The sequence below is a fragment of the Zingiber officinale genome, chromosome 3A (genome assembly GCF_018446385.1).
Source record: "Zingiber officinale cultivar Zhangliang chromosome 3A, Zo_v1.1, whole genome shotgun sequence".
NCBI lineage: Eukaryota > Viridiplantae > Streptophyta > Magnoliopsida > Zingiberales > Zingiberaceae > Zingiber > Zingiber officinale.
In genome coordinates, this window is record NC_055990.1 from 54354398 (window position 1) to 54369328 (window position 14931).

General features: G+C 46.7%; 2 protein-coding genes across 8 annotated transcripts; both read right to left on the minus strand.

The window, feature by feature from the left end:
• Window positions 1-237: 237 nt before the first annotated feature.
• On the minus strand, window positions 238-1613 carry LOC122051901 (zinc finger CCCH domain-containing protein 2-like). The gene has a single exon (XM_042613221.1). It carries the CDS (start codon window positions 1544-1546, stop codon window positions 530-532), a length of 1017 nt encoding a protein of 338 aa, XP_042469155.1. The 5' UTR covers window positions 1547-1613; the 3' UTR covers window positions 238-529.
• A 7823-nt stretch (window positions 1614-9436) lies between these two features.
• Window positions 9437-13930, minus strand: LOC122051902 (homeobox protein ATH1-like). Of its 7 annotated transcripts, XM_042613229.1 has the most exons (8): window positions 13718-13930; window positions 13532-13640; window positions 13294-13364; window positions 11495-11871; window positions 10569-11377; window positions 10006-10364; window positions 9856-9931; window positions 9437-9755 (listed from the first exon to the last, which is right to left on the minus strand). In XM_042613229.1, the coding sequence occupies exons 4-8, from the start codon at window positions 11736-11738 to the stop codon at window positions 9597-9599; spliced, it is 1647 nt and encodes a 548-aa protein (XP_042469163.1). In that variant the 5' UTR covers window positions 11739-11871; window positions 13294-13364; window positions 13532-13640; window positions 13718-13930; the 3' UTR covers window positions 9437-9596. The 7 variants fall into 7 exon arrangements, with proteins under 7 accessions (XP_042469163.1, XP_042469158.1, XP_042469157.1 ...); XM_042613224.1 differs by having other exon boundaries at window positions 10569-11871; window positions 13532-13583; XM_042613223.1 differs by having other exon boundaries at window positions 10569-11871; window positions 13532-13615.
• Window positions 13931-14931: the final 1001 nt, after the last annotated feature.

Consider the following 14931-nt stretch of genomic DNA (forward strand, 5'->3'; position numbering starts at 1 on the left):
GTTTAGTCCTCAGTGAACGTCATAATTGTTGATGAGTCAATTCCCTACCCCACTTTGAGAGGAGGATATGTTCGTGCTCTCAGCGGTCACAGTCACGATGAGATTTTCCATCGATCCAACTCCGTCCATCCTCGATCAGTGCAATATATATCATTGAGCGAGCAAGAAAACAAGCTCAGTGGGGGGAAAAAATCGGCAGAAAATTTATTGGATAGAAAGAAAGGTTGACAACAACAATGAAGGAGACACGCTAGAATGATTAAAGCGATTAAAACTCTCCACAGGACCAGACTAACAGCAGACACTAACCAGTGATCCAAAAAATCACAAGGTTTGCGTCCATCGCTAGGAAAAGATGATCTTTATCCTTCGTCGTTATTTATATGCACAATCAAGAACACCTTTTTTTTTTTTTTTTTTTTTTTGTGATTTTGGAGATTTTGAGGTTTTGGAGGATATGTATATGCATGGTGTCAAAGAATGAGGATGATGGTTTAGGTTTCTGAGATTCTTCACGATTTCTTATGATTTACTGGAGCAGCTCGGAGACCCACTGCACGTCCGGCGTTGCGGCTTCTGCCATCTCAAAGATGCTTTCTTTGCTCAGTCTTTCGAACATCTTCGCCCTCAGGGGCCTCCCTGACTCGACCCTCTTCGGAGCCTCCTCTTCCTCCAGCCAGCCGGTCGATGTGGGAGTCGAGGGCGTGCTGTAGAAGCCGGAGTTAAACCCGGCCGTAGGAGAGGAGAACCCGCCGCCGCTTCCAGTCGCCTGGAACGCCCAGGAGCTAGGCACCGACTTCGCCTTCGCCAGTTGTAGCTGCCTCAACGAAGCCACGATCTCGTTCACCGACGAGCCGGCTTGCCACGACGTTCGCCGCAGCTTCGTGCTGCTCGGCGATATTGGCGGAGACTCGGTCGACGGAGACATCGGCGGCGACGTAGGCGATGAAGCCAGAGTATTGGCGAGGTACGTTTGTAGGCAGTTTGACTCCGCAGCCGCGGTCGACGGGGAACACTTCTGGTGCTGCTGCGGCGTCGGCACCAGGCGGAGCTGGTCAGGTGTGTGGGCGAAGAAGCAAACGCGGCGGAGGCAGGCCGTGCCGTCCTTGCAGGGCTGGGTGCGGTATCGCTCCGGGTGGAGCCAACACTCGAACACGCCGTGTGCGAACTCACAACCGTCGCCGCGCTTGCACCCACCGGCCTTCCGGAATTCCGGGCACGGGGCACCGGAGTACCGTTGCTTCTGAGGGTCGCGGCGACGGGCCTTCTCGCCCGGGTGCGCGAAGGGACACTCGGTCCAGTCGTGGGCTCGCCCCCGGCCGCACCGTCGCACCTTGAACTCATACATCCGGAACTCATCGGAAGCGTATGCGTCCACCACCGGCGGCGAGTCCTCCCCTGCCTCCTCTCCAAAATAAAGCTGCAGCGCAGCGAGAGCTGCATCGTCGAAGAGGCCGTCGCCGGTCGCCGTATCCTCGAGAGAGAACCAAGGAGGAACGTGCACGGTCGGATTTTGATGGTTGACCCCTCGTCCAATCATCATCATCGTCTTCCTCTCCCTCTCGGTCGCCTTGTTGCTCTTCCGTCGAACTCTGCCTGACGCTCCACGGTGTTTAAATCGGGAAGGCGGTGACCGGAGTTGGACTACTAACCCAACCGCGGTTAATAAATATCTAGAGTTCTTCAACGTCTGAAAACTGACGGCGTCGAGCTCAAGACGTAACCTCACCCGACTTCTCGTCCCCACTTCGTATCGGTTTCCAGTACATAACGGTACGCAAGACCCGGGTCCATATATCCACCCATTAAAATTGAAGGTACACTCGGGTGCTGGGTAATCAGTGCGTGCGACAAAATTCCAGTAAAAAATTAATTGTGACTTGTACGGCGAAGATTGGACGCAGCGTGATCGCTATTGCGATAAGGGTGTGCCGAGTGGTGTCCTCCGTCGGTATCGTCCTTTTATAGCCGTTGATCAACGACGCCGTCACGTGAGCCTCGCCCAACGTTGGACCGGCCGAATTAATTGTATCTCTGGACCGGCTCCTGAGATTTGACTGCCCGGAAGGACCATCACGATTTTACGAGAAAGAAACGGTTGGATCCAGAGCGTCCGCCTCCAATCGGTCGGCGGCCCAGAGTTTGCCTGCGGTCCAGGGTTCGAGTGGGACGTCACGCGAGACCCGCGGCTTGAACCGTGGAGATTAAATTACACTGCGGGGTGCAGTGTCTCCTGTGGCTGGCTCATGCTCCACCGGCACGTCGCAGTCACATGGAAGAAAAAGACCATCAAGTGCATGCTTGCGAGTTAGTAAGGAACGGTGGGGCCAGTCTCATCCTATCCATTTAGTGTCTCAAGTCGTGGTTGTGGGGGGCGCACGTGGCGCACGACGGTGGATGGCTGCCAGGTTGACGGCCGTTTACTGTGTCTCAAGTTGTGGCGCAGGCGGAGGTTGTTTGATTGGGTAAACGGGAGCTAGGGGGTTGTTCGTGACAATAGAAGCTAGGAAGGAGGAGTCACGTGATGTACTTTTATGTAACTTTTATGGGTACTATTTTGGGTAGATTAGGTTAGGTGAACATTTTATGATTATTAAATTTTAAAAATTAAAGAATGTTTTTTTTTAAAGCAGATTGTTTTTGTAATATTTAAAAATTGTTTCTGCCATAAATATTATAAAACCTACTGCTAAATCTTCAATTGCTTTTAAAAAGAAAGTAGATGTCATGATTACTCAGTCCATTTAATGCGTGTATTTAAAATTTTGATAAAAATTATTACATAAGAATTTTTTTTTAAAAAGACATAAATTTTAAGGAACGGTGTTGATCTGCTACACACCCATAGTATGTGACAGTGTTCGCGCCTGATATAGTTGCCGCCGATAAATACGGCTCCTTCATTTCAGCTTTGATTGTAAACCGGATAATAGTATCATGGAAGCTCTCCGCTTTATAAGCTGTAGCGTCGTTAGATGATATGGTGGGACAACGGCCGATTTCAACTTATAAATCAAATCAAATATAGATTTAGCCAATTAAATGCTAGTATAGTAGCATAATATTAATATCAAATAGCGGCTACTATTCAAATATTTATATAATAGTTGTGTAATAATAAATGTATTTATCTATTGTCATGATTGTGTAATAGTAATTTTATTTTATTTTTTTGGACCAGCTGCCCGCACTGGCCTGAGTTAGCTTCACCCGTGTCCATGTGAATTTGAGAGCTATGTGAGCGCGCACCCTCAAATGCGGACACTGCCGTGCACAAGAGCTGCGCAACATATCGTTACTCATATAACGAAAGTAAAGTGATTTAAATTTTACCATAAATTTTGAGAGACTATATTACATGTAAAAATGATATCAAAAATATCATTTAGAAATTATAAATTTTAAGAACTTATCAAAATAATGATGAATAATGATCTTGTCCGAAAGCTGAATCAACGGACGTTGGGCACGTGACGCTCTCTAAAAGGCTGACGTAGATCTCCTGACTATCCGCACGGACCTCCGGTGAACCTGCACAGAAGTCGGGCCGGGAAGGGGTTCCGGCGACGACCCTCCGACGCTCAAGTCAGGTAAGCGAACAATGAAGAAGTGTCTCCCAGTATCAAAGAACGCGTACCTCTGGTGAAGTGCAAAGCTCCTTATATAGAGCTGGGGAGGAGCTCAGGCACACATACTTAGGCAAACACGTGTCCTCAGCCCATACCCCAGTAAGGGTCTGTCAGCAAACTTACCTGACACCATACTGCTACAGTCCAAGCACGTCTTCGATGGGACAGCGGAACCCCTTGCCGTAAGATTTGGAGTATGGCAGGATTATAGAGCATGCCCGCTGTCAGAAGATGTCCCTTGTCTTTTCCTCCTTACTCCCTGCCAGGCGTCCGGCCAGCCAGCATTCGCCTTACGTCCGGTCGGTCATATATAGTGATCTACTTGAGAGATTCTCGGTAATGTGCTCTGTGGAGACTGTTAGAAGTATGCTACCTTATGTCTTCGACCGAGCGTGCCATCCGCTCGGCCCTACGATCCTGTTCGATGAGCGTCGGAACCCCGACTTCTGCCGAGGCGCCTTTTGCCATCAGTTAGACACCGGTCGGCCGGCTGGGCAGTCGGCCCACCCTTCTCCGGTCGGCCTATCGATCCAACCTTTTCTCGGGCATCCGGTCGGTCCATCCTTCTCCTATCGACCACCTGGTCCTTTGACTTCCACGTGGTGTTGACTTCCCAGAACGGGGGTCCCCTGTTCTTACCGCCGGATCACTTGCCTCTCCTTCAAGTCTAGTCGAAGGAGGCGATTAGTCCGACTGACTGGACCATCGGTTGGGCCGAGCGGCGACATGCAACCACCATCCGCTCGGCTAAATATGTAATGTTCCGCTTAGATAGCAGAGTTCCTTGGACACTTGCAGTCCTTATTGCCCTCATCCGCTCGGAGGGTTTATAGACGCAGGCTCGTCTCTCGATTTTTAACGTCGGAGCTCGACGGTCTTCCGCTCGGAGGGTTTATAGACGTCGGCTCGTCTCTCGATTTTTAACGTCGGAGCTCGACGGTCTTCCGCTCGGAGGGTTTATGTCGATTTTTAGCGGAGGGTTTATACGTCTCGATTTTAACGGGCTGCGGAGGGTTTATAGCGCTGCTCGTCTCGATTTTAACGTCGAGCTCGACGGTCTTCGCTGAGAGAGTTTATGAGCCCATCGTCTCGATTTTAACGTCGGTTCGACGGCCTTCCGCTTCGGAGGGTTTATAGACGCGGCTCGTCTCGATTTTTAACATCGGAGCTCGGCGGTCTTCCGCTCGGAGTATATAGACGCCTACTCGCTCTCGATTTTTAACGCCGGAGCTCGGCGGTCTTCCGCTTCGGTTGATGAACGCCGGCTCGTCTCTCGATTTTAACGTCGGAGCTCGGCGGTCTTGACGCCGGCTCGTCTCTCGATTTTTAACGTCGGAGCTCGACGGTCTTCCGCTCGGAGGGTTTATAGACGCCGGCTCGTCTCTCGATTTTTAACGTTGGAGCTCGACCGTCTTCCGCTCGGAGGGTTTATAGACGTTGGCTCGTCTCTCGATTTTTAACGTCGGAGCTCGACGGCCTTTAAGGCTAATTTGAACACTGTCGTTCGGCGAAGCTATTTGTCATCCTTTATCATTTTTGTTGCCTGCATTACAAGTACATAGGCGACCAAAACATATGCAAAATTACATCAGCGCACCTCTTACCCAGCTCGGTACGGCTGGAGATGATTCGTGCTCCATGGTCGATCCAGCTGCCGCCCGTCTTCATCCTTCAAATAATAAGCGCCCGAGCGGAGCTTTTCGATGATTTTGAAGGGGTCTGCCCAGGGAGCCTCTAGCTTGCCGACGTCGCCGACCGGCTTTACTTTCTTCCATACAAGGTCACCGACTTGGAATGCTCTAGGGATCACGCGCCGGTTGTAATTCTGCTTCATTCTTTGCTGGTACGCCATCAGCCGGATGGACGCCTTGGCTCGCTCTTCTTCGACCAAATCCAGCTCCATGTTCCTCCGCTCTGATGATGGCATTTCGTTCGGCGCTGAAGTCCCTCTTTCTCTGCTTCACCGGCCGAGCGTCCGGTCGGACGTAGAGCTCATGCTGCGCTATACTCGGTGAGATTCCAGGCAGCTCATGCGTTGACCAGACAAAGACATCACGGTTTCTCTGGAGGCACTTGATCACTTCCTCTCTCTGGCTTGCCTCCAGATCGGCCGCAATGAACGTGGTGGCCTCTGATCGGGTCGGGTGAATCTACACTTCCTCTTTTTCTTCATAAACCAAAGAGGGAGGTTTCTCAGTTATAGCGTTCACCTCGATTCGTGGCGTCTTCCGACGGAATTGGCTTCTGCTGGGACCATCTCGACGTAGTATCGCCGAACTGCTAGTTGATCTCCTCGTACTTCTCCCACTTTGTCCTCGACGGGGAATTTGATTTTCTGGTGGAAGGTCGAGACGGCCGCTCAGAATTCACTGAGGGCAGGTCGTCCCAATATGACGTTGTATGCTGACGGAGAGTCCACCACCACGAAGTTTGCTGTCCGCGTCCTCCTGAGTGGCTCGTCTCCCAGCGAGATAGCCTGTCGGATTTGTCCGACCGGCTGAACTTCGTTGCCCGTAAACCCGTAGAGGGGGGTCGTCATGGGCAGCAGCTCGGCCCGATCAATTTGTAGTTGATCGAAGGCCTTTTTGAATATGATATTGACCGAGCTTCCTGTGTCAACGAAAATACGATGAATAGTGTAATTGGCTATTACCGCTTTGATGAGCAGAGCGTCGTCGTGGGGCACTTCAATTCCTTCCAAGTCCCTAGGCCCGAAACTGATTTCGGGTCCGCTCGCCCGTTCCTGGCTATAGTCGACCGCATGGATCTGGAGCTGCCGGATGCTCGCCTTCCTTGCTCGGTTAGAGTCATCTCCGATCGGCCCGCCAGCTATAATGTTGATCTCGCCTCGGGAAGTATTACTTCTATTTTCTTCTTCCCGATCGGACGGTCAGGGCCGCTCCTTAGACATCCGGGGATTCTCACGCCTCGGAGTGTGATGTCACTCGGGAGTCGGTTGTTGTCACCTGTCGACTATCATCCGATCGGCTTCACGAGGCCTCTGTCGCCTGTCGGCTGATGGCGATCGACGGCCGCCACTCCGGGGAATGGGGTGGGCGATTAAAGGAAGACTCCGGCAATCTCTGGTGTTATGTGTGTCCGTCCGGTGGAAGGAGCAGAACATTGGGGTCCATTTCTTCTTTGGCTTGGGCCGTGCGGCAGCTACCTCCTGCACGTGGGACCTAGCATGGGGGGAGCGGATTACTTCGGCCCTCGGTCCTCTGGGCGGCTGATGAGCAGTGTGCGGCTTCCGCTCGGCAGGAGGAGCCCGCTCGGTTGGAGTTTCCTTTCTTCGGGCCACTTGGGCTTCCTCCACGTTGATGTTATTCGTTGGCCCGGTGTAGCATATGGTCGTAGTCTCGGGGCGGTTTCCGAATGAGCGATCGGAAGAAGTCGCCATCTACCAAGCCTTGTGTGAAGGCATTCATCATGGTTTCTGAGGTGGCCGTTGGAATATCCATGGCCACCCTGTTGAACTGCTAGATATAAGCTCAGAGCGATTCGCGGGCTTCTTGTTTGATGACAAACAGACTGACACTAGTCTTCTGATAGCGCCGACTGCTTACGAAGTGGTGAAAGAAAGCCGTTCGGAAGTCTTTGAAACTTGAGATAGATCCGTCCGGTAGTCTTCGAAACCACCGTTGAGCCGATCCCGAGAGGGTGGTAAGAAAAACTCGACACTTCACTACATCTGTGTACTGATGAAGAGTAGCTGTGTTGTCGAACTTACCCAAATGATCATCCGGATCGGTGGTTCTGTTGTATTCACCGATCGCTAGAGGCACATAGTGCCTTGGCAGAGGGTCTCGTAGAATAGCCTCTGAGAATTGACGATTGATCCGTTCGGGCGAGGCGTCCGCTCGGGGGGCTTTACCTTTTCTGCTATCCCGTATCGGTATTTCATCTGACGAAGATCCTCGATCGCGATTCGCTGCTGCAGCTTCAGGAGGCGTGCGGAATAGTGCCCGATGGAATGGAACTGTGGCCGGTGGTGCTTCCGCTCGGCCACCTGAGGCTGATATTGCTTGCTGATCCATCCGCTCGGCTTGCGATTTTTGTCTCTGTTCCACAAGCTTAGCGGCTCTTGTCTCGATCAAAGCGTCGAGCTCCTCTGTGGAGAGCATCACCGAGTGCGGTCGTCCAGCTTCGTCCATTGCTTCCGATCGGATGCAGGAGCGTTCCCACAGACGGCGCCAAATTGATCCTGTCCGAATCGCACTCTCTAAGAGGCTGACGTAGATCTCCTGACTATCCGCACGGACCTCCGGTGAACCTGCACAGAAGTCGGGCCGGGAAGGGGTTCCCGGCGACGACCCTCCGACGCTTAAGTCAGGTAAACGAACAACGAAGAAGTGGCTCCCAGTATCAAAGAACGCGTACCTCTGGTGAAGTGCAAAGCTCCTTATATAGAGCTGGGGAGGAGCTCAGGCACACATACCTAGGCAAACACGTGTCCTCAGCCCATACCCCAGTAAGGGCCTGTCAACAGTCCAAGCACGTCTTCGATGGGACAGCGGAACCCCTTGTCGTAAGATTTGGAGTATGGCAGGATTATAGAGCATGCCCGCTGTCAGAAGATGTCCCTTGTCCTTTCCTCCTTACTCCCTGCCAGGCATCCGGCCGGCCAGCATTCGCCTTACGTCCGGCCGGTCATATATAGTGATCTACTTGGGAGATTCTCGGTAATGTGCTCTGTGGAGACTGTTAGCAGTATGCTACCTTATGTCTTCGACCGAGTGTGCCATCCGCTCGGCCCTACGATCCTGTTCAATGAGCACCGGAACCCCAACTCCTGCCGAGGCGCCTTTTGCCATCAGTTAGACACTAGTCGGCCGGCTGGGCGGTCGACCCACCCTTCTCCGGTCGGCCTATCGATCCAACCTTTTCTCGGGCGTCCGGTCGGTCCATCCTTCTCCTATCGACCACCTGACCCTTTGACTTCCACATGGTATTGACTTTCCAGAACGGGGGTCCCTTGTTCTTACCGCCGGATCAAGTAATTTTACTAAAAACTGATAGTGATTATTTTTATAAAATATTGAGTTATTTCCCTCTCAAAATTTGAATTTATTCCCTCATTTTAAATTTGAATATACTATCCATAACTTTTTTTTTTTCTCATTGAAGTGTAATTATGATCAAATGATTCAAAATGATATGTAATATTTTTGTGTAACTATTTTAACCAAAATATTGTTATATAAATTTAACACTTAGATCAAAAAACTATTACATATATCTAGCAGTTTTAATTAGTCAAAACTATTATATTATCATTTTGAGCCGTTCGATCAGTACGAAGGAGTTGCAATTATATTTTATCATTTTGAGTCGTTCGATCACTACGAAGGAGCTGCAATTATATATTCAAATTTTGAGCAAAACATATTTATGTAATAATTCTAGAGTAAAATTGTTAGATAGTTATTTTTGTGTCGTTTCACCACTTTCAAATCATTGATATACTCTAATAGTTTCTTAAAGTGCATCTATATATCTTGGGCTAGCTATATCACATGGTCTAACCGTGCTCATCTAGCTTGATTAGCTCAACTGATTCATTCGTCCTACCCCAATAACTTGACTCATGCAACTTGCTCAACCAATCTCATCCTCTAAGATTGGCTCATTCAGTTGAACAAGTCATCTGATCTAAAGAGTTGGGTGGTTTGGGCCACTCGCATGGCTTGAATAGTTTGACCTATCCAACACTAATTAGAGCATTTTAGCCCATCTAGCTCACTTGAGCTGTCGTATCACCCGACTCAATAAACTGTAGGACCAAACCATTTGATCGACCCACTTCGAGACTAAATTTGACATCCCAATATGCATATACAGAATCTTGGATCGACAGTACAAGAACCAATAAGTACAAATGATAACATCATTTTCTCACCATGAAGAAGAGTTGCCATGGCCAAATGCTGAGAATTACTTGAACAGTTCTAGTAGAAGCTTGGATCTTTAGATGGCTAGAAAACTTGGACCGCAAAGGTTTCCATTTTCGCTCCTGCTTTCACCATCCAATGCTTCATCTGTTCTCTTTTTGTTGAGCTCTGAGTACATGTCTTCAATCATCGGTTTCCAAAGACGCACGCGAGCATTTATAAACCAATTCGACACCTAAACATCAAGGCAAGAACAAATGTAAGCAATCTCAAATGTGTCCCTTTCTTCCATCTCTGCTATCAATTTCTTGATAACTAGAAGTTAGTCCTTGTACCTGACTCCGAGTCAAACCACTTTTTATTGCAAGTAAATGCTTCTCATTGTCTTTTGGGTACCTGAGATCATCCACACTGTTCTAAGTTGATCGCAGAATTGATGCAGAAACCAACCTCTACTAGTGAAAAAACTTGAAGAAAGAACTTACGGATGCAAAAAGTTCTCGAACATCCAAGTTCGTAGAACGGAGACAGATTTTTCAGGCAAACCTCTCTGTGGCCTCCAAGATTGTTGTTCACTCTTCTTCAGCTGTTGCAGAGCCCACTGCTTCTGGAGCAATGAGGATTCAAGGTTCTTTTCCTTTCCTTTGAGTTTTTCGGCACCAGATTGTTGAGCAATCAGTATAACCAGACTAGTAATTCTCCTTTTTAAGCTTTTATATAGTGAAGAAACTGAATGTAATGCAAAGCGGGCATGGCGATCAGAGGTGCTTGACTGGATTAGGGAAACAAAAGAGGCCATGACATCTTGCATCTGCTCCAAGCAGTGATTGTAACTGTGATCCACCTACAATTTTGAAATTAAAAAAAAAAACAAATCTTGATAAATAATTGGTTGTGTAAGAAACTTTTGCCAACAGTATGAAAGATTGTGTATCAGCAAGAAGGCCATATCAATGAGACATTTAACAGAAATGGTGAATTAGCAAGTGTGGAAGCTACAAATTATGGCTAATAAGTGAAATAGGAAATCAGACGACATGTCGCTTACCAATTGAAGCATTGTTAGCAGCTCACTTTTCTTTCTATTAGCTTCCTGGCACATTTGAGAATCCACATTGTCCAGAGTTTCAGTTTGCCCAAATGCAAGTAGCAATTCTGAAACAGTTATAGGGTGTTCTGGCGTGCTAGAGCAGCTTGAAGAAAAAGACACTTTAGCCTCCAGTGAATCATTCATGTTGTTGAAATCTGCTAGTGCACATGTAGCAAATTCAGCAAGAACTTCTTGCACTGCATCAAGATATTTTGATCTTGACAACATATGGGATAACTGAACGAAGCGAGAAGAGCTGTGATTTAGAGAAGGCTTCTCAGTGCATGCATTATTCTCCTTTTGTGCCATTCTCAAACAGAAATCATCGAGAGAGCTTTGGTTAGCATGATTGGAAGCTTGAAACTCAGTTGAACGGTGCGCACTGTCTGCTGATGTAACTTGAGTTACAGCAGAACAGCTTATCTCGGAGCATTGATCAGCAATATTGCCAGCGTCGGTGAGACATGGGCCACATGGCTGACAGGAACCAACACTGAGAGAAAGTTCACTACCTGGAGCCGGTGCTGGGTTGCCATAAGCATGCCAGAAATTCCAATTCGGGTCGTGACAGTTCCAACCAGGCAGTGAACCCTTCTTTATATGATAGGATGGTTGAACTACACTGAATGTTTTGCCTAAAGGCACTTGATGACCGACCAATTCGCTCTGATTCCACATGAGATTGATATCGCTTGGCGACCCAAAGTTACAGTGAGGTGATGCTGCAAGTGACGAAGTAACTATCATATCCTCCCCGGTACTGTTTTCTGGCACACAGGTGGTGGAAGATAAAAGATTAGCAAGTGAAGTGGCAGAAAGGGAAGTTCCTGAAAAATGCTCACGGAGGCCAACATTGGCAATGGATCGATTGAATGAATCATTACCAATCTGAGTAAAGGTTCTAGAAAATGAGGTGCCACTAAATGGACTAGCTTCCCTGCTTGTCAAATAAACATCAGCAGTTGCTGTGTCTTGAACTGCAGAAACAAAGAGATTACCGGCAAACATTTGCCTGTGGATGTTGTTGCCCGGTATGCCTGACTGGAGAAAAGAACCAAAGGTTGGATCAAGAATCATGTTACTTTGACTAAAATTGAGGAATGAGCCATTGAAAATGTCATTCTCCATCCCAGTCCAAGATGCTGGAATTGCACTCTCAGGAAATGCTACTGCCGGTCTATTGGATTTGCCGAGCTATCAAGTTTCAGGTACCACTTGGATTTAGAAAGAAAATCCTTTTTGCTAGACATTCATCTCATCACTGTAGACAAAATGAACTCTTTTAGATCTTACAGTAGGTATTGGCTTAGGTTTCCAATGTCTAGCTCGGCATATCAGAAAGGGGAAAAAAGGGAAATAAAGCTGAATTTTATGAAGCATGCATACAAAGAATCCTCATTCCTCTCAACTCCAAATCATACACTCGATGGTAAATGATCCAATAAAAAGATTAAGAACGCAACACAAAATGCAACATGACTGGATTCTTCCTTCAAGAAACAAGACACAACACAGTATTGATCTGAAATGAAAAATGTTAAACTCATGATTTTTGTTGTGATAAAAAACCTACAAGTCATGTGTTCTCTAATGACTTGAGCTTCTAGATAGGGAGAAAAAGGTTGTAAATTTTGTCTGTATTTTCTACCAACCACTTTGCTTGTGTAGTTACATGCTAAAAACTGCAATAAATTTCTCACTGCTAAAGGAGATGCTATTCAGATCTGTACATGCACTTGAACTAACTCAACTTACACCTTAGACGTTACAAAATAGTTGAATAGAAGATTGCTAACTTATAAGCTTCTAAAATAACAGTACAAATAAGATCAAATGCACAATGTTTCCGAGCATCCTCCACATCAAAATGATCAAATCATGTATAACGTTCAAATGAGAGCAAAAACAATTCATTGTTAATGTACTTTTGATTGAAGCAACAACAGAAGGTAGCACCAACATAAGATTTTCACAGGTATTAAACAAAATTCGAGCTTTCAAAGCAACAACAGAAGAGCATTTAAACCTTCTAAAAAACCAGCCTCTCTTGACTGTTCATCTTTGCTCAGACAATAAGCTACCAAAAGAATAACCAATGTCGTTCCCTCTCTGGACATAAGAGCTAAAGTGGGAGAGCATTGGAGCTCAGATCCAAATCACGTTTGAGACTTGTACAATTGTATTTTACTTTTCCTAATGGGAAGAAATCTCCACTAATTCGATCAAAAAAGGGAAGCGGCTCGTTTCCTTAAAGAATGCCTACAACAGATGGACAATTCATGGCTCAAGAACAAGCAAGAAAACTATGGAGCACAGAATTCATCAGGCTGACCACTTATAGAAGAAGTTCCTTCTTTTTGAGTCATCAGGGCATTGGGGTGGGTTTTCACCAGCACAAAATCCAAAAACATGGGGCCCAAAGCTGAAGAAGAATTATGGCCTTCCTCCCCTCTAAGAGCATATAGCCACTGTAGTTACTCAAGAGGGATTCGCTGTGATTTGATCAAATGAGGGAGAGAGTTTTTACTAAATTCCCAGTGCGAGCCCAAAAGGCAAACATATGAGAGACACAATAAAGGCATGGATTTTTGGCCCATGGTCGACCAATAACAACGCCAAAGGAAAGAAAAAATAGTTACTTTGCGAAGCCAGACAAGAGTTATAAGCATATTATATCGCTCACCTTTTGCCTATGATTGAGATGATGGCATTCTTCAAAGTTGAAATGGAAGGCCAATCATTCCTCCTATTCATCTGCACATAGTAAAAAAGAAACCTCAAGGTTGATCTTATGCTCTATATGAGTATGTTACATCGATTCATTTTTGGTTGTTCATCCACCAGAGCCAAATCAAAACGCACAGCTCATAAACTCTAAATAAGAGGACAAAGTAGACATTGTCTTCTTCTTCTTCATTTACCATGAATTCAGAAAGTGCGGAAGCAGCTTTGAGAGAGTCAGGGTCCCATAAGCTTTTGCAGGTTAGGTACATGTAGCATGGGTCCTCAATCAATGCCATGCAATTGACACTAGAAAAAGGTAAATAAAAGAAAGAGAGGAGTCCCACAAAGGAGGGAAACAACAAGGTGGGGAAGAAGAGCATTACCCCTTTGTGCTGGCTTTTTCGGGCCCCACATTTTCTCCGTGACTTTCTCCTTCTTCGTCAGCTCTTCTTCTCTCTGCGAACCCTGCAAGGGCAGCAAAATATCTGCAACCTCGCAGCAGGAGGCCCTCTCCCCTTACCTGCCTTTAAGGCCAAGTTATTTTTGTTTAAAGAAAGAAAAACTTGGGGTGGGGGTGAGGGAGGTTGGAGAAGAGCTGCTTTTAAAGTGCCAGTTGTAGAAGGGAATGCACTTGCAAGGAAGAGGACAACGTGATGTCAGCGAAATCTAACAGGGAGATTTCTGACAGATTTAATGGGTCAATATACTAGCAGTTACTCACTTACCTCATCCTCCACAACCAGCGTCGCTGAAGAAATCAAGTAAAATAAAAAGTCACCTGCTGTGCTTCAGAAGGGAAACTGGAGGCACGCAAAAAAGTTTTTCCTTTTTTTTTTTAAATGTAGAATGTATAATTTTACTGTTCAACGCAAGAGGACAACAAGCTGCATCGAAGGCAATTATCCAAAACTGAGCATGTTCTTGGTAAAGAAGAAAAAATGAACCAGCTTTTCTGGATTCAATCTGATAGGGTGCAGGTCTCAATTGAAGCGCATGTCTTTGTACGCTAGCACATGAAGCTGCTGCTGCTTCTGCTCTGAGAAATTGAACAGTGTGGACTCATCAATGAACTGCCACTTGATACTATCATTGTGGACTAATCCAAAACAATATATATATATATCTCTTGCTCATCCCTTTGTCTTGGTAAAGTAGGCAGTTCTTGTCTATTGGTGAACATAATTTTGATCTCGAGGAATCGATCAACAATAAAACGACAAGAAGGACAATGCATAGGACAAGGAAAACCAAAGGCGAGTCCGACTATTTCCACACCACGATTAGCAGAGTTGCAGCGCTCGTGCTCCACGTACTACAGCAGGAGCAGGGTGCACAGTCGGCGAAAATCTTTTACTGCTTAACATTTCATCATCATCACGGCTTTGTCACATTGCCAATAAATGCTGCTTCTTCCACTGTTTGAGAGACAAATCTGCATGCTCACCACAACATACAAGATGTTGAGCAAGAATACATAGACATCATGGTACAACTCTAGGTGTCACCAAAAGGGTAAAGAACGGGGAGCAACACCATCCTAGAATTGTTGTAAATTGATCGGAGATAAAGGAATAATCTAAATTAAAATTATGAATTA

What these genes read in the sequence shown, in the direction of transcription:
- LOC122051901 (XM_042613221.1), bottom strand. Translation starts at nt 1,546, where the DNA reads ATGATGATGATTGGACGAGGGGTCAACCATCAAAATCCGACCGTGCAC.
- LOC122051902 (XM_042613225.1), bottom strand. Translation starts at nt 11,738, where the DNA reads ATGGAGAATGACATTTTCAATGGCTCATTCCTCAATTTTAGTCAAAGT. An exon ending in TGCTAACAATGCTTCAATTG is followed by an intron (nt 10,365 to 10,568) that starts GTAAGCGACATG and finishes TCAAAATTGTAG; the next exon opens with GTGGATCACAGTTACAATCA. An exon ending in TTCGAGAACTTTTTGCATCC is followed by an intron (nt 9,932 to 10,005) that starts GTAAGTTCTTTC and finishes AACTTAGAACAG; the next exon opens with TGTGGATGATCTCAGGTACC.